The 24,802-nt window shown below is 41.8% G+C and overlaps 1 protein-coding gene across 5 annotated transcripts in view; it reads left to right on the top strand.

Moving 5' to 3' along the window:
• ASXL3 (ASXL transcriptional regulator 3) overlaps positions 1–23,072 on the top strand; it is a 183,014-nt gene extending 159,942 nt beyond the window's left edge. For all 5 annotated transcript variants that reach the window (XM_032421416.1, XM_032421418.1, XM_032421419.1 and 2 more), the window contains 4 exons: positions 3,713–3,809; positions 5,683–5,788; positions 10,047–11,997; positions 14,782–23,072. In XM_032421416.1, the coding sequence (XP_032277307.1) occupies positions 3,713–3,809; positions 5,683–5,788; positions 10,047–11,997; positions 14,782–18,495 (5,868 nt within the window). In that variant the 3' untranslated portion in view covers positions 18,496–23,072. The remainder of the gene's footprint in view (positions 1–3,712; positions 3,810–5,682; positions 5,789–10,046; positions 11,998–14,781) is intronic.
• Positions 23,073–24,802: the final 1,730 nt, after the last annotated feature.

The raw sequence follows: 24,802 nt of genomic DNA, 5'->3' as shown, positions 1-24,802 counted from the left end.
ACCTAGTCCTGAATATCTCAAATTTGCCTCTCTTATCCTTTATGGAAGTATCCCATTACCTGCTTGCGATGTCTTTCTATCTGTGCATTCCTCTCCATTCCATCCTTTTCAAAGGTAATAAAGTTATCTTTTTAAACACACATCTTTTTGGACTTTTCCCAGGCTTCAACCTTTTTAACGGTAGTTTCCCATTACCTAGAAGAGTGCTTCTGACCTTTCCCGTATTGTGGCACAGATTGAAAAAGCAGTTAATATGCAGGGGCAAATCAGGGGGCAAACGTGGACCTGGAGGTGATTAGCCGGAGGCGCCATGCTGATTCCAGCCCTGCCTCAAGCCTCAGGATTACTTTATGGACATTCACTGGGCCATCTCCACAGAGAGGATAAAGCCCACACTCCTTTGATTCAGTTTTAGTTAAGATCCTCCTGTGCCCCTTCCCTCCAAAAGTGGAGCCTGGAACAAGAACTTGAGTACAGTTAGTTTGGAAGCAGAAGCCAGGGATTAGATGATGTGAAGACAGGAAGAGGAAAAACCCTCCAAATGACTGGGTCTCAGTTCTGAGGACCTTCAGGAAAAATGTGTAGAGTGAGTCCCACAGTTGTCTGCCAGGAGAACAGGGAAGCAAGACCTTTCACCACAGACCCTTGTCTCTTATGGATGGAGAGTTGCCCCCAGAGCCAGACTCTGCCCTTCCAGGCTGCGTCTGCAGCAGAGAAAGTCCTAGAGATTCGTAGGTGTGGGCAGGACAAGTGCACTGAACTGTTGCCTCAGCTGCTCTGTACTCATGCAGGCTAGCTACGGAATCTCCAGTGTCCAGTCTGCTCTACCTCTGCACCACTCAGCCCTTGTGCTTCATGTTAAGTGCGCTCTGTCACTAACTCTTTAAGGAGTGGCCAGTCATGATATTTTGGAGAGGAAAACAAAAAACAAAAAACAAAAGACAAAAGAACAAGACTTACGGCCAGGGGGTTAGTGAACCAGCTGTTGACTCCGCTAGTCGCAAGCTGGTCTTAAAGCTGTGATTGAAGTTCATCATTTCCCTTCTCTGTCACCCATTTCTGAACACCCTCATACTCAGCAGGAATTCTGCTAGTTTGCCTGGTGGAGGTGGCCCAGACTGTCATCCCTGAGGAGTCTGAGCCTTTGGCTCCCTTGCGCTTTTTGGCTGTCATTGCTGGAATCCATGTTCACGGTTACCACCAGACACAGAAGCACCCAGAGAGGTCCCAGTGACTCTCCAGTGCTCCCTACATCCCTCTCTCTGCCTCTGCCCTATGGCAGCGATCCTCCTTCCTCATGACTGTTGGGGCTGATTATCCCACCTGTCCAGTAGCCCCTCTCTTTGCCTATGGACCCACCAGCGTGAGAGACACACAGTAACCAGGCAGAGCTTAGCTACAGTGGAGCCCTCACTGTGTCCAATAGTGCGATGATTGTCACCTGGGGTTGATTTTGCCCCAAAGGGACATTTGGTGATATTTGAAGACATTTACAGTTGTCACATTTGGCAGAGGGGTTGCTACGGGTATCTAGTGGGTAGAAGCCAGGGATGCTGTTCAACAACCTACAACGTACAGGACAGCTACCACAATAAAGAAGTATCTGGAACCTAAATGACAAGTGCCAAGGCTGAGAAACCCTGCCCTAGGAGAAATGATTCTCCCCCCGGGGACATGGACTTTTAATCTCACATGGTCTAGAGCTGTGGGGACAGAAAGTATACAGTCTGCCAGTGGTCTCCAGAGAGAGACAGTCCAAAAATTCACTCACTCCACCCCTTGGTTCCCACGCCCATATATTCTGTTGGGGACACAGGACCAAATGACATCCATTGGTTCAATGCATGGACTGCATTCCAGAGGATGGAGTCCTAGAATTGTCCAGTCAGAAGATAGGAAGGCTGGGGCACTTACCCATCCAGGTCTTGGGGCTGTGGTAGGATGGTAGGACACTGAGGTGGCGTGGTGATATAACTGTGTTACAGTGTTACAGTTGCGTGGGTGGAAGAGATCTACAGGGATCAGAAGCATCTGCTATGTGTAGAACGTATTCAGTATAAGGGCAGGGGCTTTTTCTTTAGTGCCACTGTATACACGTGCCAGGTACATGGGTTCATATGAGTGGCTTAATAAGTGTCTGGAATAAAGATGAAATTGCTCTGGGTGAGTAAACAGTGATTCAGTGAATGAACAAAGTCTTGCCTGAAATTTTCCATGTGTATTGAATATTTTAGCGTCGTTATCCATATCTTCTTAGATGAAGAAACTTAGAATGTCAAGTCTGTGGCTTCCCTTTGGATGTCATGATGGCAGCATTCAACACGCCTCGTGTTTATTCACAGCGTCTCTCTTCTGAACTGGATCTAGCATTATCCAGTGTAGAGTAGCTGGTATAATACTGACTTTTAGATTCAGTGTTCTCCTTTGCTCCTGAATGGTGGTTCAGCTGACACGTTCATGAAGGCGTTGAGTGAAATTTTAAAAGAGGAGGAGTATTTTGGTGGTGAAGATGGAGTGTGGAAAAGGCCACAAACAAACAGCAGCCTGGGGATGAGAAATCTCTGGGCATGGTTTCAGGTAGCAGTGACAATTAGAGATTAGGACACATGAAGCGTGTATATGGAAGTAAGAGGAAATCTTTGAAAATGTAATTGGAGCTACAGTTTGCTAGGCCTTTGCCCAGCAGGTTAAAGCACCTCAGACCTTCGTACGCGGTGCAGTTACCAATGGTCTGTGATGTCCTGTCTCCGCAGTAAAGCTCCCGAGCTCTACAGGGCACTACGTGCTTTATCTCTAAAACCGTGCTGTCCAGATCCTATCTTGCAGGACCCGGCTGTGCCTCTGGCATCAAGTTCTTCCTAACCACTCATGTCCACCTAGATAACATCCCTCAGCTTTTATTTTTTGCACTTCTTAATTCCCATTCACCCAGTGCTTGACACTGTTTTATCTTCACTCCTTGGTCACATAAGCGGCCAGTAGAGGACGAGGCCACTTCTTTTATCTTCTATGTCAGCAAGCAAACTGCATGCACATAGGAGGTGCAGTAAATAATTGGAAAGTTAAAAGCATCTGGTTTGATGATGCTTATCCGAATCCCTTCTACATGTGAGTTTTTAAAAATTAGTATGTTTGAGGCAAAAGGTCAGTAGCTTACAGTTGCACATATTGTACGCCTTACTATTTACCTGTTTTTTGTGTGCATCCAAATTAGAAGATGAGGGGGTATGTATGACAGTGTGGGGGTATTTGTTTTAATGTTTTAGAACTTTTTCTTGTCTAAACCTGAGCCAGAGAATGAACCCAAGTGATCCAACTGGATTTCTTTAGCTTTCACAAATTTTAGAAAATTTAATTTATGAAAGTTAATGGAAAGGTGTCAACATGGTGATTTTTAACGTGGTACCATTTAAGGCATAGTAAAACAATAAAGATATCAAACTGTTGTGATGAAATCCCATGCATTTGTTTTCCTCACCACCAATAATGGAAATGCCTAATAAAGATTTCCTTTAAATTTTTGTCATTATAGTCATCACTGTAATGTGCACTTTTTCTGCTGGGAGATTCCCCTTCTGCTAGGTTCCTTTTCTTCCTTTCTCCTACCCTATATTTTCTCTCTCACGCACACACCCTGTTTTCACTTCTTTCCTGAGTACTTTTGCTTTGAATTATCCTTGATGGATCTTGTTTTTGTCGGCTTATTTCCTAGATGGGAAGTGATGGAATTTTACGCCTCAGTTCTTCAGCACTAAATAATGAATTCTTTGCATATGCAGCTCAAGGATGGAAACAGCGACTGGCAGAAGGTAAATTTCTCTTTTCCATTATTCTTTGGCATATCTGAGTACACATACTGTACTGAGCTTTGCACCTTTCTCTGATTTCTGAGTCTTTTTCTCCCCCTGAAGTATAAATTAGTAAACACTCCCATTCTTTTCCAAATGACTTCACTAATTCTTTGTTATACTTGGCAGTTTTGAGGTCCAATATTTTTGAAGGAAGCATGATATCTGGAACATAATAAAAATTTTTGATATAGCTAGATTTTCTTTGGAATGGTAATTTTAATCACTTGCTTGAAGCATTTTGTATTCTTTTAATGTCCTAGAGCCTAAAGAATCTTCTTTTAATACTTTCTTCCCCTAAAGCCACCATTTCACCTTATTCTTCCTTTAGTCACCAAGCTTCTTGAAAGACGAAAAATAACGAATGGTACTACATTTTTACTCCCTTACCCTCTCAAAGTGTTATGGTAGGTGTGACTCTATCCACAACTGAAATAACGCCTCCTGGGGAATATTAATGGCTTTCTAATGGCAAAGCCCAGTTTCCTCTTCTTAGTCCTTACATTTTATGTTCCTTCTGCAATATCTCATTTTTTTTTACCCCATCCAATTTGAAACCATGTACCTTAGATATTTACAATATATTTTAAATTGTTTCCCGCGGCCGCATTGCCAATAACCATTCCTCAGCTTCCATTCGGAGCTTCTATTTTTCCATCTGATGATACCTGGTGATGTCTCCACCATTCTCTCTGGTACTTTCTCTTGTAGCTGTGCACATTCACTAAGCAGCCTCTTTCACCACCTTGGTATGGCCCCTATGCCAAATCTTCCACATCTGGCTCTCACTCTTCTTTCCTAATCCTATGTTCTGTTCCAAATGCCTGCTGGATCTCCCGAGCTGATATCAAGCACCTGAAAACCATAATGTCACTATTAACCTCACTATCTTCCCTTCCCTTAACCTTACTCTCTGCTCTCCCTTCTGCCCCCTTTCTACTGATGTCACCACTGTCCACAGAGCTCCCTACTTTGAAATTTGATGATCTCTCTTGTCCTCTTCCTTCTCCTGATCTGGTCATGAACTGTCAATTGTGCTGTGAATCTGAATGCCCTGGAACATTCCCACAGCTGCTGGCCTGACTGTACTCTCTGTTTCTCATCTGTGCCATTCAGCAGCCTCCTGGCTGGAGTCCTCCCATGTCTATACCTGGTTTCTAAACCACTTGTTTGGCCATATTCCTCCCTGAGTGAATGCCATCAGGACCTCCCTCTGTCTCTTGTAGGAAAAATTTAGAACTCTCTTTAAACCATGTATTTGATAATTGGCCTCAGCCTACCTTTCCCATTTCATTTCATTCTATTCCTACGTTCTCACAATTGGCCACTCAAAAGAACATAAATATACATATTCATATCTCTGTGCCTTGTGAGTTAATTACTTTATAAAACTTGGTCATCCGTCAAAAGCTAACTCAAGTACCATTTCCTGTATGTGGTCTTCCCTAATCGATTCAGGCAGAATTAAGTGCCTTTTCTTCTGTGCTTTCACTTCCTTTATTCTTATAGCTCATACAGGGCTTTCAACATTATATTGTAGTCAATTGTGTGCCTTTTCTCCCACCAGACTGATTTCATTAAAGACTCTGAATATACGCCATTTAATTCACAGCCCCTAGCATACAGTATATTTGCTGAGGGTTTTAAAGTTCACCTACAACTAAATGACTATTTGAGCGATGTTCATAAAGAGAGAAGCTGTAGAAATATTGTCAGTACTCAGCCTTTTACTTTTCAACATCCATAAAAGTTTACTCAAATTAATTGCGTTTTCTTTATTAACTGGCAAAAGATATGACAACTTTTACTCAATATATAAGCATTTGCTTTCTAGGAGAGTTTACTCCAGAAATGCAGTTGCGGATAAGGCAAGAAATTGAGAAGGAAAAGAAAACAGAACCTTGGAAAGAAAAATTCTTTGAAAGGTTTTATGGAGAAAAGTAAGTACTAGAGCATTTTTTTTCTCATTTCTCTCAGAAGGAAATGAAAATGTAATTCTCTGCTTCACATAGCACACTCATATGCTGTAAAACTTAATAAACCTGCGATAAAAGGCAATAGTCCCTCAGTGTAAGAAATTGCAGGTAAAATTATAGTGGCATATCAGCACTTAAATTTTTAAAAAATGCATTTTCAAGGGTTTATAACTTGTCCATGAAAATTCATTTTGGACTGAAAGTAGCACATGAAATCCTATAGAAGTCAATTATGGCTTTCTTAACTAGATTGTAGTAAAAATCTCCTGTTTTTAATCCAAGTATATTCATTAAGGAATACTTTAGAGCTAAGTAGTTTTAGACACCCTTAATTCTCACATTTTTCTGAAAATGTTGGCTATGCACATACACTTGTTTAGTCCTTGTTTGGGGGAGAGCCTGATGTATTACTCTTCACTCTATCCATCTTGCTTGAGTGTAACCAGTTTTTAATTTATTATTTTTCTTCGTGTGTGTTTCTTTTTAAAATAACACCAGCCACACATAAGTGTGATAGCAACTGAATTAAATTGAAAGTAGTTTCTCCTTTGCCTTACATTTAGAAGGGACATACTGTACTTGAGCATAATTCAAGTCTCAGAGACCATCAGATCCCTAAGGAAGAAGGAAGGATTTCAGAGCCGACAATTGACAGTGACTTTAAATCCTCCTCAGAAAGGAATTTTTCCTGGAACTCCCATGTATATACTTAATGGTTGGAAGTTGTTTTGTGTAAATGACAGTGAGGTGGTTGCAGGTAACAAAATCTGTACCATTTGATTTAATTTCATAAAATTTCCCCCATAAATAGGGAAAACAATGTCAGGAGTCTCATATGAGTGCTCTTCTTAAAAAAGGATCATGTGATTAACAGCCTGCTTACCCAGAGTAGGCTTGCATTTCGTGGAGCGTCCTAAGTAGCAGTAACTCTCAAGTAGGAAGGCTTGTTTTTAGTTGCTATCCTAGGACCGTGGATGCATATACATCTTTAAGCAGAACTAACAGGAGATAATTAATGTATTTTCTCAAAAATTAAAAATGCAGCAGGCTCCTTATATGCCTTCAGATATTGTCACCGGCAGTATTACTCAAGCCTGGCTGCATCAGAATCCTCACTGGAGCTTTTAAAAATAGATACAGATTTCCAGGACCCATGGCAGACAGACTGATTGGGAATGTCTAGCAGGTGAGCCCAGAAATATGTATTTTTAGATGCTCTTCAGGTCATGCTGATGCCCAGCAGGAGTAAGGACCCTGGAGAATGGGGGCGCCTGGGTGGCTCAGTTGTTGGGCGTCTGCCTTCGGCTCGGGTCGTGATCCCAGGGTCCTGGGATCGAGCCCCGCATCGGGCGCCCTGCTCCGTGGGAAGCCTGCTTGTCCCTCTCCCACTCCCCTTGCTTGTGTTCCTGCTCTTGCTAGCTCTCTCTCTGTCAAATAAATAAAATCTTTAAAGAAAAAAAAAAAAAGAACCCTGGAGAATGACATTGCAGACCACTCAGGAGGGCTCCCCCACCTTGTGTCTGACAGAGGGAATGTTGGGAGCACCCTTTTCAGTGCTGGCAAAGGCACAACTGAGCTAGTTACCTCCAATGTACTGGTCTTGAGTGTTGGGCCCCCCCCTTTTTTTTTAATTCAGCAAAATTGATCCAACATCTCGTCTGGATGCCAGAGGTGTAGACGTCCGTAGGGCTTCCTAGGCTCTGCCCTCAGAGAGCGTGTACCCTAGAGCACATGCATTACAGAGGGCTTTCCCTTTGCAGCTAGCCGTGACGGAACATAGTCGGCTCTGATACGTGTCTAAGAGCTTTGCAAGTATTATTTTACTAACCCACCCAACAGACCTATAAGGTGGACGCCATTATTACTTTTACATTAAAAAAGGGTTTAAGAAACTGAGAGACCATGAACCTAAGTAATTTTTCCAGGTTTACCCAGTGTGGTTAAGTAATTTGCTTGGCGTCCTAGTGCCGCAATTCCTTCTCAGAAAAATTCACACATATATAATATTTTTACATAAAATTTGAGGGCTTCCAGACTCCCATGCATATCAGGTTAAAGGCCCCTGCCCTGGAGGGTAACAGCTACAGTACTGTGAATAAGCATGATTCCGTCTTACCGCCCCTGAGCTCTGAATACAAACACTTCTTTTATTTGACCCTTTTCTTGCTGTAGTTTATCCATAGAGTTTCTGTCCCCTTATGTCACTGGAATTCTTGCTTGTCTTTTTCCATCTTTGATTACATATTGGATGACAGCTGTATTTTGGACATTTCATTGAATGCCCTTCAAATTTTGTTACTTCTAGATGACTTAAGCTACCCCAGTGTGTGAAGGATTGTTTTTCCTAGCATCAGATAATTTTCAGTTGACATGTGCCTTTTCACTGCTCTAAGTTTTCCCTAGAATGTTGCCATCCAAACTCCTCTATTGTTAAGATTTGTTTGCTCTAGTTTTCAGCTGTTTGTCTGAGCTCTTTATTATGGTTACTCTGCTTATAACAGTACTGTTCTATATTTGCTTTAGTTACTTAGAGATCACCCATATGTATGCTAACTCAGAATTATAGGAGTTGGTCTGTTCGTTTGCAGTCTAGATTTCTGGACTTAACTGTTTTCCTTTGTGTTGTTATGTGGTGTGCTGTGAAAACCAACCTTCTATGCCTTATGCCATCTTAAATCCATTTTTTTCATGAAAATAATAAAATGCTGACATATAGGTATATTTTATACAGTGCTGTTGTCCACATATATATGTAATATACATATACACACATTCATAATATATACATTTATATATTCCATACATTTGTGATATTTAATAATATTAAATATATTTTGTATGAATTAATAAATTTATTATACCCTTATTAACCAACTAGCAGAAATTTGGCTGCCAGTAGATAGTTACTATATATTCTACACCTAACCTAATATCAGTAGTATCTCTGCTTGACCTAGCCCCAAGGCACCGTATTTCTAGTTGATTATTCTTCTTTAAGTTTATCTGTAATGTAGTTATTCGGTTCCTCTCAGTATAGGATAGTTATAAATTGGAGCTTAGTTTGAACCTATCTTAGGGAAAGTTGAAAGAAAAGAGGCTAATTATGAGGGCAGTACTTCCTATCTTCTTTTTAGAGCCTTCTGAATGTTAGTAAAGAAGACAGTGAATACACCCCAAAAAATCTATTCAGTATTACTTCTTTTTCATTTTGAGAATTTAAGTAAAAAGTTGAAGGAGATTTCACTGAGGTATTTTCCCGCATTGATACTTTTAGCTGTATTTCTTCAGTCAAATATGTTTGAGAATATTTCTCTCTTTGTAATTGTCTGTACTCTAACTTCTTTTAGAACAGCTTATTTCTCTACCATGTGATGCTGACATTGTAAGTTAGTATGACAGGAAATAGTGGTTTACAGTATCTTTGTAATTCTGATGAACTTTCCCTATGACATGAATATTAGGTTAGATTATTTCTTGATACTCTTTGCTGTCTTTCATGGAATATCCTTACAGTAAGAGATGACATGAAAGAATTTTAAGGTCTTGCCTCATACAAATATAATCTAATAGAATCAACTTTGTTGACCCCAAATATGTTTGTTATTCTTTAGTGAAATTTCCATATTGTTTTAGGTTAGACACTGAGAGACTAAAATAAGGTTAGTAACACCTCTTACATTGGTTTAAGAGAATTTAATCTTTGGAAGTCATTTCAGTTTTAAGATTTTACAACATACCCATATTCCATTGATCTTATTTGCTTATATGGCATCCTTTGAAGACTGTGCAGTTTTCTGTGATAAAGATATATTGCTAATTTCTGACTAAAAAATTTTCAATCTTGTCCATTCTTTTGCTTTTCTGCCCATATTTTCTAATCTTTTGTAGTCTGTAATTTTTTAATTCCTTTTACATAACATTTGGCAAAGTTCATATCTCCTTGCTTACAGAATAAAAATCTATACCAAATCAATCAGTCTATACCTTTCTTAACCAGAAGTAGAGTTTACTTTAGTTATGATTATAAAAGCAGTAGAAGAACTAAGTCATCATAAACTAGTTTACATAAATTAAGCATGTTACTTAGTGATTATAAAATTAATTTGATGCATTTACTTCTGTTGAATATATATACACACACACATACACACACACATAAATAATTTGTATCTTTCACATTTTGTGGTTGAACAATAATTGAATCTTTCTAATTTCTGTTCAGGTTGGGCATGTCAAGAGAGGAATCGATGAAGCTCACTTCTGGACCAAACAGTGATGGAGCTGAAAGTAGTTCGTGTGGAACGTCTGGCCTTCCAGGTCTTTCCGCACAGTCTCCCTTGGAAGAGCAACAGCCAAAAAGCATGAAAAGTCCAACTTCTCCAGAGCCTGATTTCTGTGCTACACTTTGTCCTATGGTAGATGTAGGTAAAGATGTGATGGCAGAATCAGAATCAGAAGATATCTTGATCCCTGAAGAATCTGTGATTCAGGAGGAGATTGCAGAAGAGGTAGAGACTAGTATCTGTGAGTGTCAGGATGAAAATCATAAGACAATACCTGAATTTTCTGAGGTGTCTGAAAGTCCAGCCAACTCTCATGAAGAGCCCCAAGTAACACCTCCTGAAGATAACTTGGAATCCTGTGTTATGATGAATGATGTTTTAGAAACTTTGCCTCCTATTGAAGTGAAGGTGGAAGAGAAATCCGAATCTCCCCAGGAAGAAATGTCAGTTGTTATCGATCAGCTAGAAGTCTGTGACTCTCTCGTTCCTTCCACTTCACCTGTGACTCATGTCAGTGACACAGAACGTAAGGAGCCAGAAGCTGCAATAGAGACCAATATTCCAAAAATAAAAACAGGGGCATCTTCTTTAGAAGGCCAATTTCCCAGTGAAGGAATTGCTGTCGATATGGAGCTGCAGAGTGATCCTGACGAACAGCTTTCGGAAAATGCTTGCATCTCTGAGACTTCCTTCTCTTCCGAGAGCCCAGAGGGAGCCTGTACCAGCCTGACATCCCCAGGAGGGGAAACCCAGTCCACCTCAGAGGAATCATGTACTCCAGCCTCCCTTGAGACAACGTTTTGTTCTGAGGTGTCCAGCACTGAAAACGCAGACAAATATAATCAGAGAAATCCCCCTGATGAAAACCTTCATGCATCTTTGATGTCAGAAATCTCTCCAGTATCCACTTCCCCTGAAATATCAGAGGCATCTCTGATGTCCAGTTTACCTTTGACGTCTGAAGCATCCCCAGGATCAAATTTACCTTTAACATCAGAAACATCACCCATGTCTGATTTACCTTTGACATCAGAAACGTCTTCAGTGTCTTCCATGCTTCTCACATCTGAGACCACTTTTATATCCAGTTTGCCACTTCCTTCAGAAACATCTCCAATTTCTAATTCTTCCATGAGTGAAAGAATGGTGCATCAGCAAAGAAAGTCTCCTTCCCTCTCTGAAGAACCACTCTCCCCACCGAAAGATGAAGGCTCTGCCCCTGCCAGGCCGCTGGGAGAGAGCCTTCTCTCTCAACAGAAGACTCTATCAAATACTCCTGAACCTATCAAAATGGGTTCCTCCATTGTTCCTGAAGCATTTCCATCTGAAGACTTGCACAGTAAGACTCTGAATCAGCAGCCTTGTAAATCACATGTTGAAACTGAAAAGCCCTATCCTGCTTCAATTCCAGAACTTCCTTCTATAGAAATGATAAAAGTAAAAAATCATAATGTCCTGCAAAGAACAGAAAGGAAAGGGGCGTCTTCACCATTGGAGTTACCTGTCTTTTCTGAAGAGACAGAGAATAAGGGAAATGAGCTTCCATCAGCTAAATTACAGGACAAGCAATATGTCTCATCAGTGGATAAGGCTTCATTTTCAGAAGGCTCTAGAAATAAAACACATAAGCAAGGGGGCTCACAGAATCGGTTGGAGACCTCGCATTCTTCCAAGTTGTCAGAGCCCTCCAAGTCACCCGATGGGGTAAGAAATGAAAGTAGAGAATCAGAGATATCAAAGAGGAAGACTGCAGAGCAACACAGTTTTGGAATCTGTAAGGAAAAGAGGGCTAGGATAGAAGATGATCAGTCAACCCGGAACTTACCATCCAGCAGCCCACCTGAGAAAGAACAGCCTCCAAGAGAGGAGCCCAGAGTTCCGCCTCTCAAGGTATGGAATAATAATAATAACATTAAAGACAATTCCATAGCTAGGCTTTTCCTATTTAGATGCTTAATTTTCAGAATTAAATAAGGTTTTCTTCCCTCTAGGTTTTATGTAGCAGTTCATGATCTAATACTCTCAGCACTATTCTAATATTAAATGATCCTTTTTAAGGATTGCTGAGCTCACAAGATAATTTTAGATATATGTATATATTTAGACCTCAGCATTTAAGGAAAAAGAAATGGGGAGGGAGAACAGGGCCTGGAGGAGCCGATAGGCCATGAGATAGAGGGTCTTTTGGGGACTCCAAGGTATAGGATGAAGACCTACATGCACTTGGGGAAAGTAAAGATATCAAAGTTCAGTAGGACTAGGGAAAGTAGTCAAAAGTCAGAGGCATACATGAAGGAGGAGAAGGTCGAGAATATCGGCTCATTTATTTTCCAGCAAATATTCACCACCACCATTCCCTAGCAGAAAAGACCTGACTTATGGAAGAGCCTCATTAAATATTTCTTGAGTAAATCAGTGAAATTGCTTTGCACACCCTGAGGGAAAAATGCTGTAGATACGCAGATATACAAATCTTTTTTTTTTTTTTAATTTTTGAGATAGTAAAGAGGTATTTAACTTCCCAAATAATAAAACCTGTAGTGAAACATTCTGATTTATATATTCTCTTTTGATCCCAGGTTAGTTTTAACTCTCAGAAAACAAATCTTTTATATAAATTGGCTCTGCCTAAGTAAACTGAAAATTAAGCTTAATTCAAAAGAAATACTCTGTTTAATAAAAAAAAAAAAAACCCTACCCAATATAATCTATATTTATTTGGTGCTTTTATCTCAGTCCATTTATATTGTCCAACAGTTAAGTGGATTATTTCACCATAGGTTTGGTCTAGAATTATAACCCTATTCAAGCTGTGTTGCTCTTAATTTCTTTCTCTTTATTTTGCTCTGCTCTGACATCTATTTTATGTATGTGTCTCATGATATCCATAAGGCTGACTTTTAAGAGTGTAGCTGTGGTTATTCTACTTAATAAAGTAACCCCTATTAAATAAGATTCTAAAGATGTGAAAGATGAACATTAAGCTCCAATTAAAGGCCTGCTATGCATTTTAATTTCTGAAGCAGTGGAAAGAAAAATATAAGCATGCTTTTCATAGGAAATATTTTTGAACATAGCAGTCTGATTTTTCTTGTCAAAAGCTTGTTTTCAATGTACATTTTACGGTAGATGGATATCATAAGTATATTTGGTGTTCGTTTGGCCTTGAGCTCTTGCTTAAGTCTATCTAGGTTTAATTTTTTAAACGTTTTTAGTTGTTTCTTTTTTTGAACTAAAGAAAATATTTAAAAGGAAAAATGGAATCTCCTCTCTAAATTCATTTTTTCTTTGAAGCCTTTGGATTGGAAGAGAGACATCGCAGGTTGGAAAATGAGAAATGAGATAGCTCAGAAAGATCATTTCATCTACCAAAGTTCCAAAGCATAATTTCAGATTGATATGATCCTATAGTATGTGTCAAGCTTTTATAGTGTAAATATACATATGTTGAGAAGGGAGATATGTTTTCTAGGAAAAGCTTTTCCTAGAGGGAAGAAAACAAGGGAAGCATAGTAGTACCTGTCAAGAGCCCTGAATGGGGAACCCAAAGACTCTCTCTGTCACCCCCTAGTTGTATGACTCCAGGGCAGCCTATTTTCCCTCCACAGGCTCAGTTTTTTCAACTGTAAAATGAGGGGCTTTAACTAGCTCCCTTCCAGCTCTCCAAATCTCTGACTCTAAGAATATGTTTAGTGACTAGAACATCACAGGCATTGCTCTGGGGTGTTGGTTTTTGAGTCTTGTGCCTCGTTAATTTGGTGATGACTGTGAGCCTCTTAATTAGCATGAGTTAGGTGGACGGTGTGGGCTGGGATATTTATGAAACTCAGCAAATTGTAGATTACTGATATCCGAAGAAACTGCCCAACCCGTAGTTGCTCTTAGAGGCAGAAAACCAGGGTTGCCCTTGCTTTTATGAAAAGATAATGATACCAAATCCCTTTGGAAAGCAGAGCACTCTCACAAATACTGTCTCATTCCATCTTATAACAGCCCTGTGAAGGAAATAGACCAGAAATAACTAGTCTCATTTGACAAGTGAGTTTACAAACTCTTATTGTCTGCTGATCATACAGGTATGAGCCAGTTTGCCGGGTGGTACGGGAGTACAGAAAAACCACGGAGTCTCTGGCTCACGGAGGTCACTGGAGAAAGCGAAGTACACGATGATTTGCCCAAGATTACAGAACTTCTTTGAGTGAAGGCAGGATGAGGATTCTAGTCTTCTGACCTCTTGGCTAAGGCTATTTTTCATTGTGGCAAATGAAGAGATAAACTCATATGGAATGAAGGTCCCAGTTTTCCATGCCAGGAAGGAAGATAATTTAAAAGCTAACGATCTCTAAGTCTTTTTTAGCTAACCTCATTTTAAGAAGCAGGGATTTTGTTTCCATTTATATGAGGCATTAAGAAGATGTTTCATTTCCATACCAAATGAAGTCACCGGTTGATGTTTCTGTAGATGAAAAACAGAGATTAAAAATTTTAATTTCACATTCATGCCACATTTATTGTCGCTTTATACCTTAAAGGCCCATTCGGGGACTTAGGTGTCGTTGATGCCACATTATGAGAGGATGCAGCCCATCTTGTCTCTTGCATTATCACATTCCACCTGCCTCCTCTGTGATCATGTACCAAGCGCTTTCTCTTTCCGTTCTCCCCTTCCTGTAGATCCAGCTTTCCAAAATTGGGCCACCTTTCATTATCAAGAGCCAGCCAGTCTCCAAACCAGAGTCTCGAGCATCCCCTAGCACATCGGTCGGTGGTGGGAGGAACACAGGAGCCAGGACCCTTGCAGACATCAAGGCCCGGGCCCAGCAAGCGAGGGCCCAGCGAGAGGCGGCCGCGGCAGCTGCTGTAGCCGCCGCGGCGAGCATCGTCTCGGGAGCCATGGGGAGCCCAGGAGAGGGTGGAAAGGCGAGAACCCTGGCACATATCAAAGAGCAGACAAAGGCGAAGCTCTTTGCAAAGCATCAAGCCCGAGCCCACCTCTTCCAGAACACTAAAGAGTCCCGGTTGCCTCCGCTCGGCTCAAAGGAAGGGCCTCCAAGCTTAGAAGTCTCTTCTACCCCTGAAACAAAAATTGAGGGGTCCACCGGCGTGATTATTGTCAATCCAAACTGCAGATCTCCTAGCAACAAGTCTGTGCACCTCCGGGAGACCACCACTGTATTACAGCAGTCTCTTAACCCAGCTAAACTTCCAGAAACTGCCACGGACTTATCTGTGCATAGTTCTGACGAGAATATACCCGTGTCACATTTATCTGAGAAAATTGTTTCATCTACCTCTTCTGAAAATAGCAGTGTGCCCATGCTTTTTAATAAAAATTCTGTCCCTGTGTCTGTTTGCAGCACTGCTATGTCGGGAGCAATTAAAGAACATCCCTTTGTGAGTTCTGTTGATAAATCCTCTGTTCTAATGTCTGTCGACAGTGCAAACACCACAATTTCTGCTTGTAATATAAGCATGTTAAAAACCATCCAGGGAACGGACACTCCGTGCATAGCCATTATACCAAAATGTATTGAAAGCACCCCTGTCCCCGTCCCGGCCGAGGGCTGCAGTGTCTCGAGCCCTACGGATGACAAGCAGTTGCTACTATCCAGCAACAGTGCTAGTAACCTGGTCCCCAGCCAGTACGCCTCCGTGCCAACTCCCTCCGTTGGAAATAACTTGCCAAACCATCTCTCCACGAGCTCCGTCTTGATTCCCCCAACGGGACTTAGCGGCAGATTTCCTTCTGAGAAGCTAGCCATGCCTGGGAGTGAAGAACAGCCCCCTGGGCCCCTGGGTACCACTGTGAGAGCGGCCCTGAGCTGCAGGGAGTCGGCCGCGGCCACAGACGCTCTGGCCGCACGCCCACCTGTCGCAGTGTTTACTGGAAGCATGCTGACCATAAACTCCTACGAGAGTCCTCCCAAGTTAAGCGCGGAGAGCTCGGACAAACATTCAGGGCCTCGAAACAGGGCAGACAGTTCTGGGAAACCTCAGCCACCTGCGGGGGGCTTCGCACCAGCAGCCATAAACAGATCGATCCCGTGTAAAGTCATCGTGGACCACAGCGCCACGCTGACCTCCACTCTGTCTCTGACCGTCTCCATCGAAAGCGCAGATGCCAGCTTGGACCTCCAGAGCAGGTGCGCGAGGACAGAAGCCTCCGTGCAGCCCATGGCGTGCCCCCAGGTGTCTGTCATCAGCAGGCCCGAGGCGGCTGCCCCCGAAGGCGTAGACCACGGCTCGGGTTTCCTCAGCGCTGCCGCGGCGAAGCAGGAGTGCCCCACGGCGCCGGCAGCCTGCTCGGGTCTCCGGGAAGGAGCCCTGGTGGTTCCGGACAAACGAAGCGAAGGGCCCGCTCCTAGTGCTAGCTTTGCCGAGCAGGCACGCGGCCCCGCCGCTTTCCAGAGTGAAGCCGACCCGAGCTGCAGCAGTCAGTACAACCCAGGCAGCCGGATTTGCTGGAACGATGAGGGCGTGCGGAGCACAGGGCAGCCCCTGGGTGGTCACCCTGCTTCAGGGAAACAGAAGGAGTATCTGGAGCAGAGCTGTCCGAAGGCCGTCAAAACTGAGCACACCAGCTACTCCCACATGTCAGAACTTCACCCCAGGAGTCTCATAACGAACGTCACTCTCCCCGTGAAGTCCGAACCTCACGAAGTGGACAAGGGCTTTAGAATGGACACTGAAGACTTCCCCGGCCCTGAGCTGCCCCCTCCGGCCGCGGAGGTCGCCCCCAGCGTGCCGCAGACACAGACCGTGAAGGCTCCCGCCTCTGGCCCCATGGAGGAGGCGATTTCCTTGGCTGCAGACCCCCTGAAAAGAGTCCCCAGCGCCGGGGGCTCCGGCTGCCGGCTGTCCTCTGTGGAGGCTAACAATCCACTGGTGACCCAGTTACTCCAGGGCAACCTGCCTTTGGAAAAGGTGTTGCCTCAGCCCAGACTGGGAGCCAAGCTCGAGATCAGCAGGCTCCCTCTGCCTCTTCAAACTACCTCAGCGGGGAAGACAGCACCGGAGAGGACCATCGTCGAAATGCCGTCCAGCTCTCCGAACCCGGACGGGAAGGGCTACCTGGCGGGGACCCTTGCGCCACTGCAAATGAGAAAGCGAGACAACCACCCCAAAAAGAGAGTCGCCAGGACTGTGGGGGAGCACACTCAAGTTAAATGCGAGCCAGGGAAATTGTTGGTGGAGCCAGATGCGAAAGGGGTGCCTTGTGTCATCAGCTCGGGCCTGACCCCGCTAGGAGGACACAGCCAGCCGTTTAAGCAGGAGTGGCTGAACAAGCACCCCATGCAGAACAGAATTGTTCACAGCCCCGAGGTCAAACAGCAGAAGCGGCTTCTCCCCTCCTGTAGCTTCCAGCAGAGCCTCTTCCACATCGAGAAGAACGGCAGCTTCCACCCTGATGCTGGTACCTCACACAGACAGCAGTTCTACCAAATGCCTGTGGCTGCCAGGGGTCCCGTTCCGAGTGCAGCCCTGTTACAGGCCTCTGCCAAGAGCCCCGTGGGCTGCAGTGCGTTTGCCTTCAACAGGCATCTTGAACAGAAGGCGCTGGGAGAGGTTGGCCATTCTTCCGCACCACACCAGCTAAGGTTAGCCAACATGGTATCCCCCAACATGCCCATGAAAGAAGGTGATGATGTGGGCGGGGCTGCCCACGCAATGCCAAACAAAGCGGTCGCGCATGCCCCGCCCCCGCCCCCTCCGCCCCCTCCGCCCTTGGCCTTGCCGCCGCCTCCCCCCCCACCACCTCCGCTACCTCCACCTCTCCCTAATGCAGAAGTCCCACCCGATCAAAAGCAACCACCGGTTACCATGGAAACCACTAAGAGACTTAGTTGGCCACAGTCCACGGGCATATGTAGCAATATAAAATCGGAACCTCTTTCTTTTGAGGAAGGTTTAAGCAGCAGCTGTGAACTGGGCATGAAACAAGTTTCCTATGACCAGAATGAAATGAAAGAACAGTTAAAAGCATTTGCGCTAAAAAATGCAGATTTCTCTTCCTATTTGCTTTCTGAGCCACAAAAGCCTTTTACCCAATTAGCTGCTCAGAAAATGCAGGTGCAGCAACAACAGCAGCTCTGTGGAAATTATCCAACAATACACTTTGGTAGCACGAGCTTCAAAAGGGCAGCATCTGCAATTGAAAAGTCCATTGGGATTTTGGGAAGCGGCTCCAATCCCGCCACGGGCCTGCCTGGTCAGAACGCTCAGATGCCCGTTCAGAACTTTGCCGACAGCAGCAACGCGGATGAATTGGAACTGAAATGCTCTTGCCGGCTGAAAGCCATGATTGTGTGCAAAGGCTGTGGGGCCTTCTGCCACGACGACTGCATAGGTCCCTCCAAACTCTGTGTAGCTTGCCTGGTTGTGCGGTAAAGAGCTCTAAGGCAAGATGCAGTATCCCTTTTCAACACGGAAAAGCCAAACGGCGTCAGCAGCAACACATTGAGTAACTCAGTGGCTTATATCGTGATAATTTATTTTACTTTGGAACAGCTTATCTTTTCTCTCTGGGATGCTTTACTTGCGTTTCCCAGAAAGGGGAGATCGCATCCCAACCGAGTGGCTCAGCGGCATGTCTTTTGCATACTAAGTTACCATCCCTGGCTTTGGAAAATTTCTGTCCAAGTGTACACAGGTCACTGCCCCATTCGTTTCGGTTTTTTGTTTTGTTTTTTGTTTTTTGTTTTAATCCAGGTGTAGATAGGAAAAGGACATTTTTAATTACTTAATGCTAACCAGAGATGCAAATGTAGAAAGAGAATGGTGAAAGTGATGTAAGGTAGTTGGTTTTTCATTCTTCTGTAGATTAACCATTTCAACAAGGGTTTTCACAGTTGACTCTTCTGGACCTACCTTTACCACAGTGATTAAATCATATTTGGAAAGGGGAATCTGATTTAAATGTATGATTCCTTGTATTTGCTCATATCCTGAAAGATACATTAAAGGAGGTATGCCGGTAATGCACTCCACTGTCCTTATTCTCTTCCCTCCCTGTTTACTCTTTTCAGAGACTGGTAGAATGTCTGGATCTGCCTTGGACATTGTGCACACATTGTAGTGAAATGTGTCTGATACCTGAAATTGCCGTGTGGGCCTCAAGCCCAGGAATCTGGTTCCAGCCCTTGGACACCTGATACTGTAAGGTCAGTTGACCAGCAGAGGCCCAGAGGCCCAGAGGCCCTTAGGATTGCAGAGCATCATGTGTAGCTGTTAAGAGCAAGTATGAAAAAAAATGCCCTAAAATTTAAGAAATCAGCACGTAAAATGCTGTGTATGCAAACACATAGAAGTGGGTTGATAATGTAAATATTGGTCCATTCTATTCACTCTAATACAACTACTAGATACTAAAATTGGGGGGGGAATAATTGTACCCTTTCTTGATGACACCAGTACATGCTGGCTTCTGACTCTGCAGAGGTTGGCCCCCTCTCTTTTAAAGCGTCATTGATGATAAAAAAGGACCTACAGAAGGCTGACGTTGTTGATCTGTTTCTGAACGGTTTTTTTCCTCATGATTCGCAATCCATATAATTCATTATATTTGACTCTGAAATAGCCCTTATTTTAAAAATCATTCTAGGTATTGCATGTTTTGCTTTCCCCCCTGCCCCCCTCAGGTAGAATTCAGTACATTCTTCATATTTGGAGGAGTGGAACTGCTTTTGAAAATGGGATACTGCATCTTAGAAACATCGTCAGTGTTTATCCAGTAAAGTCTGAGTGTTGAGTATTTGAGCTACATTCCACATACTTTGGCCACCCTCATGCCAGAGAACAGCTGTAGTTCAGGAGGCTCTGTTCCCTAAAGCAAGTTCAAAAAGCACATGCACACTGTGGGAAGATGAAAGACAACAGAAACCACGCCCATTTAACTTCAGATTACAGAGCACAAAATGTGGAGTGCCATTAACCCATTGATTGATTGTGGCTGCAGAATTAAAAAAAGAAGCAAAACATGGGGGGGGGCGCAGAAATCATCTGTATCCAGGGTAAGAATGACAGACATTCTCACATCAATGTAAACTTTTGACATTCCCTTAAAAGATGTCTTAAAAATTAACTGGAGTGAGCAGAGATTACATTCCTGGAGAGAAAAGGAAAAAAAAAAAAACCACCTTGTGATTTTTTTTTTTAATAACAACCACGGTATATGTTTCTTTTTTTCCTCCATATTTATTATTGTGATGTTGCCAAATTTTATTAGGTGTTACAAACGTCACTTTTATTAATACATTGCTAATAGTGAAAGATACTTAAAGAAAAGCAGAGAGGGGTCTGCCTCTGTGGCTGAGATTCGGTGCTTCGGTAAGGTCGCTTCTGTTGTTCACGGTCACGTTGAAATGAACAAAGTTAGTGACTGAGAAAGTTAGCAGTGCACTTCACCAGCCCCTCCCAAGGGATGCAGCGGAAGTCCCAGCTCACTCTGCGCCAGGTTGTGTTGGGGCGGCATCCTCTCTGTGGTCTGCTTGTCTGCAATACCGTCTTGGTTCAGAAGAGCACGCTCTAGTCTCACAGAGGGGAACCCCTACGCTGTAGACACGTACATGCCAACTCCCTCCAAATCCACTTGCCCCTCGACCAGTGTCAGGTACTGTCCACACCAGCAGATTCAAAATTACTACATCAGTAACTGGCACGGGGTGTTGAAGAAACGCTGGTCTACCAAGCTTTGTACTCTGTATGTGAGGTACAATTGAGACTGAAGTGATACTGAGCTCATTATCAGTTCCATCCTTGTGGAATACTTACTGGGAATAACGAAAAAGTGTCCTTCCATATGTTTTGATTTTTCACAAACTAGGTGATTTTTCACATAATTTTGGAGAACTGATTGTTGATCGTGCATGGATTCTGTCACCCAGGTCCAAAGAGGATAATTTTTCTCTGCCCTCTTTTTTGCCCCCGTTCAAATTCCTGGTGTTTGCATATGGTTTATATTAGTGAAAATTTAATATCTTTGGGCTAAAAAATAATGGAATGAAAAATTCAGAAGTAAAATATGGGTCAGATGTTTTACAAATGTCCCCTTAACATATATATATATATATACGAAAGCCAGTATATTTGGATTAGGTAAGTAGGTTCTTAGTTTCCTGATTTCCACAGGTGTCTGCCCATGTGCAAATGTAGTATGTTATTTACTACATGGTTATTGTGGTGTAATGTGCAAATGTTAGTGTGTGCATTATCCTGATTATTGGGCACTATGATAATCCCTATCAGGAATAGAACTTGCACATGTAACATGTAATTTTTTTTTTTTTTTTTTTATCACAAAGGATGTATTTCCCTAAGTAGCACTTTTGGAGCAGGGGAAGGAAGAAAACTGCTATTCCCCCATCCCCCTCCTCTATGATATGCATATGCCTGAAGTGTGTAAAGACATTTAAGTAGTTAATGGGCATGTTAATAAGAACGTTCTGATGCAAATTCATTTCCAAAATGAAAATAGTTTCCCTTCCCCATAGTGAGAAGAGCAGAAATGTTGGTGAACTGAGCACCATAGTTCTATATAATATTTCTCTGCTAAGGTCTAGTTTGAAGAAAAAACTTGAAAACAAACCTATGAGGTTGAGCCCGGTTGCTATAAAGACTTTATGGTGGTATGTGTTTCTGGGATGAGCGATCTAGCAGGTTTAGGTGACTTCTAGACCTTGGATGTTTTAGTCGTTCAGAATAAACCTACAGACCCCAACAGGCTGGTGCATATGGTGCTTCATAATGCAGCCAAGAGTAAGAATACGTGATGTTGCAGCCCCATTTTAAACACTCGCACAATTTCAAGAGAAGAAGTTACTGTGGCCTTGGGTTCCCAGTTCCTCCTTGGTCTGGTGAGCCTCCAGGTCACAGAAGCTGAAGCCACGCTTAGGGTTGCAGCGTCTCTCTGGTGTGGAGGCCAGCACTGCACTAGCTGCCTGGTGGGAATGAGCCCGCTGAGCGTGCAGAGCCCAGAGTCACTGTCTTTCTGTGTTTCTAGAGAACAATGTGAAGAGTCCTAGAAAAGGAACTCGTCAGACTGTCAGGGGCCTATGTAGCCAAAATGTCACTGAATATAAAAATCTGTCTTCAGTCCTCATGCTTTGTCACTGTAAAGCGAACAAAAAGCATTTTTACTATAATTTAAAGGAGCTGCTTTTTTATAGCACATACTATTTCGCTTTGTACTATATTTGATAGTTGCAGAATAATTTAGACTGTAGAAAAACTTTGTTGTATTTGTACTGTTCATGAATGTTTCAAAGAAAGTGCTTTACTTGGTTGCCATAATTTTCTTGTACTGCTGTATTTTTCCCCCTGCTTCCTGGAAACCTAATCTGATTCATATTTTCAGTACAGTTTTTTTTTTTTTTTTAAATGTGTGTGTGTATTTTTTTGGGGGGGATCAGTATTCTGAATGTTTACATCTGTTTGACATTAGCCATTTAATGCCTTTTTAAAAAAAAAAAAAAAAAAAGGCGGTATTACTCCTACAGTGTAACAGCAAAATGTGAAATCAACCCAAACATAACATGCATGACAAACACAGATTGGGGGCGAAGGCCCTGAACATACAGACATTTTATATCAGCATACAGAAAAGTAAAACCCTCCTTCAGTCCTCTACCAAAGAATATATTATTCCCACAGGAAAAACTCAGAAAAGGTGTGTAAAATCCTCAGAAGGGGGAGCAGTTGATTCAGTAAGACTGCTACAATTTAATACTGTTATGCTTGCTTTGATACCTGACTAAATGTGACTGAGTGCAAGGAGCATTTAAACAATTTTTAGACAGTGTTTTGTTTAGAATTCAGGGATCATGCATTCTTTAATGGTGCTGTTTGTTTTTTATTTCTTTTCTACAAAGAAAAAAAGTGTTGCCTACAAAAGTGACTGCTCACAATACCATAAGTTAAATGAAATGAAATGTTTGTCTCTTCATGTTTCTCTGTTTTTCCCTTTCTCAAAGTAACAATTTGGGTTTCAATATTAAAATATTCTGGAGAAAATAAAGACATTAAACATTAAATAATTGTCATTTTTAATTTTTTTGTGAAATGAAGTAGCTACCTAAAATGTGTTCATTAATACATTGAAAATTTTACTTAAAAAATTATAGGGAGAAAAAAAACCATATGCTGTTAAATTATCTACCCTTTCTGGTTTGGTGAATTGCCAACACGCAGTTATAACTACTGTTAAAACTGTCGAAACTGAAAGCTCTTTGAAATTAACAGTATCTATTGTGCTTATCACTTTAAAAATATATTTGGAATTTGCTTTCATAAAGATCTTGTTAATTCTTTATACCAAAAGACATTCAGGTCAAATTGTTAACTACCATATTTAATTTTAATTTTCCAAATGAATTAACTTTTAAAATTCTTTTTTAAAAGAATGGATTTGGTTATTTTTTTTATCTTGCATTAAATATTACAGCTAGAGTTATTTGAAGAAAATGCTGTGAACCGTTAGACCAAATTGCCTCAGTTGTATTTACATTGGTTAAAAACGCATATCTTTAAGATGAATCAGAAAGCATTAAACATAACTTATGGTTAAATCATAGTTTGACTGTTTTCATCTACATGGACAATGCTGTCTTTGGCCACCAGATGGCGAAAGAGGATGTTTACTTTTGGAGTGGGGGGAGAAAAAGAACGAAATACACTGCTTCCTCCAAAAACTGAATTAAATGCTTATAGTAATGAAAGTCCAACTTATCTAAGTAAGTCAATGGAAAATTGATAGCCAGGTAGCTATTGTAGCTATTTTCGCTACAATGATGGCATTCCCTTTTGTCCTATTTTTTCTATTAAAATATTTACAAAATGCTTTCTTAATTTTATTTAACATGGAATTTATTTATTGTTTTCATTGCATTACTCCACAGACATCCTTTATTCCAAAATTCATTAGAGGAAGTTGAACGGTCCAGCGTTCTTTAAGCCGACATTTATTGAAACTGATCTGAATGCTTTATGTTTTAATTCCTATATTCTTATGAAATAGGAACAATTACACAGTTTTTACATAAATATTCAATTATCCTTAGTACATTATTGTGGCCTTATTTGAGTAAAAATTGCTCTTAGCATCTGAAGTATTTATTTGTATCCATCATAGGCCTTGGCTGAGAACAAGTAGTTTACCCAGTGATTCATTAAGTTTCATGTACACGCTTCATTGTGATCAAAGATAAGTATTTTATTTTGGAAGAACCTAGCCAGGAGAGCAGTTGACACAACAGTTTGGACTTTTTTTTTTTCCTGCAAAAGACGATTGAATAGAAATCCTAGAAAGTGTGTCTGCCTCCATAAATTTATATGAAGACTTTTAATTACATGTTGCCTAGACTTAATGTTTCAACAAATCATTTTCAAGTCTTTAGCCATCTGAATATGAAGGAAATTTTATAAACTATCTTCATATAAATAAACTTTTAGAGTTTTAACTGTATACTAAGCAAATCAGCAATTTCTCCGAATTGTTCCCAAAAGGCAGACTGTATTTTAAAAAATAGAAAATACTTGCGAAATGCTAGTACAGAGTGCTGCAAAGCATTTCACAGGTATTAATGATCACATTTGTCCTTAGAAAAATCCCGTGAGGCAGGCACTGCTGTTATAGCCATGTAATGATCGAGGAGCCCGAGGCTTAAAGGGTTTAAAGAAAAGAATACATGGCAAAAATTTG

Source organism: Phoca vitulina, unplaced genomic scaffold (assembly GCF_004348235.1).
Source record: "Phoca vitulina isolate PV1807 unplaced genomic scaffold, GSC_HSeal_1.0 scaffold24, whole genome shotgun sequence".
NCBI classification, from domain to species: domain Eukaryota; kingdom Metazoa; phylum Chordata; class Mammalia; order Carnivora; family Phocidae; genus Phoca; species Phoca vitulina.
Note: the sequence above shows the minus strand (reverse complement) of the source record. Positions and strands in the feature narration are given on the sequence as shown.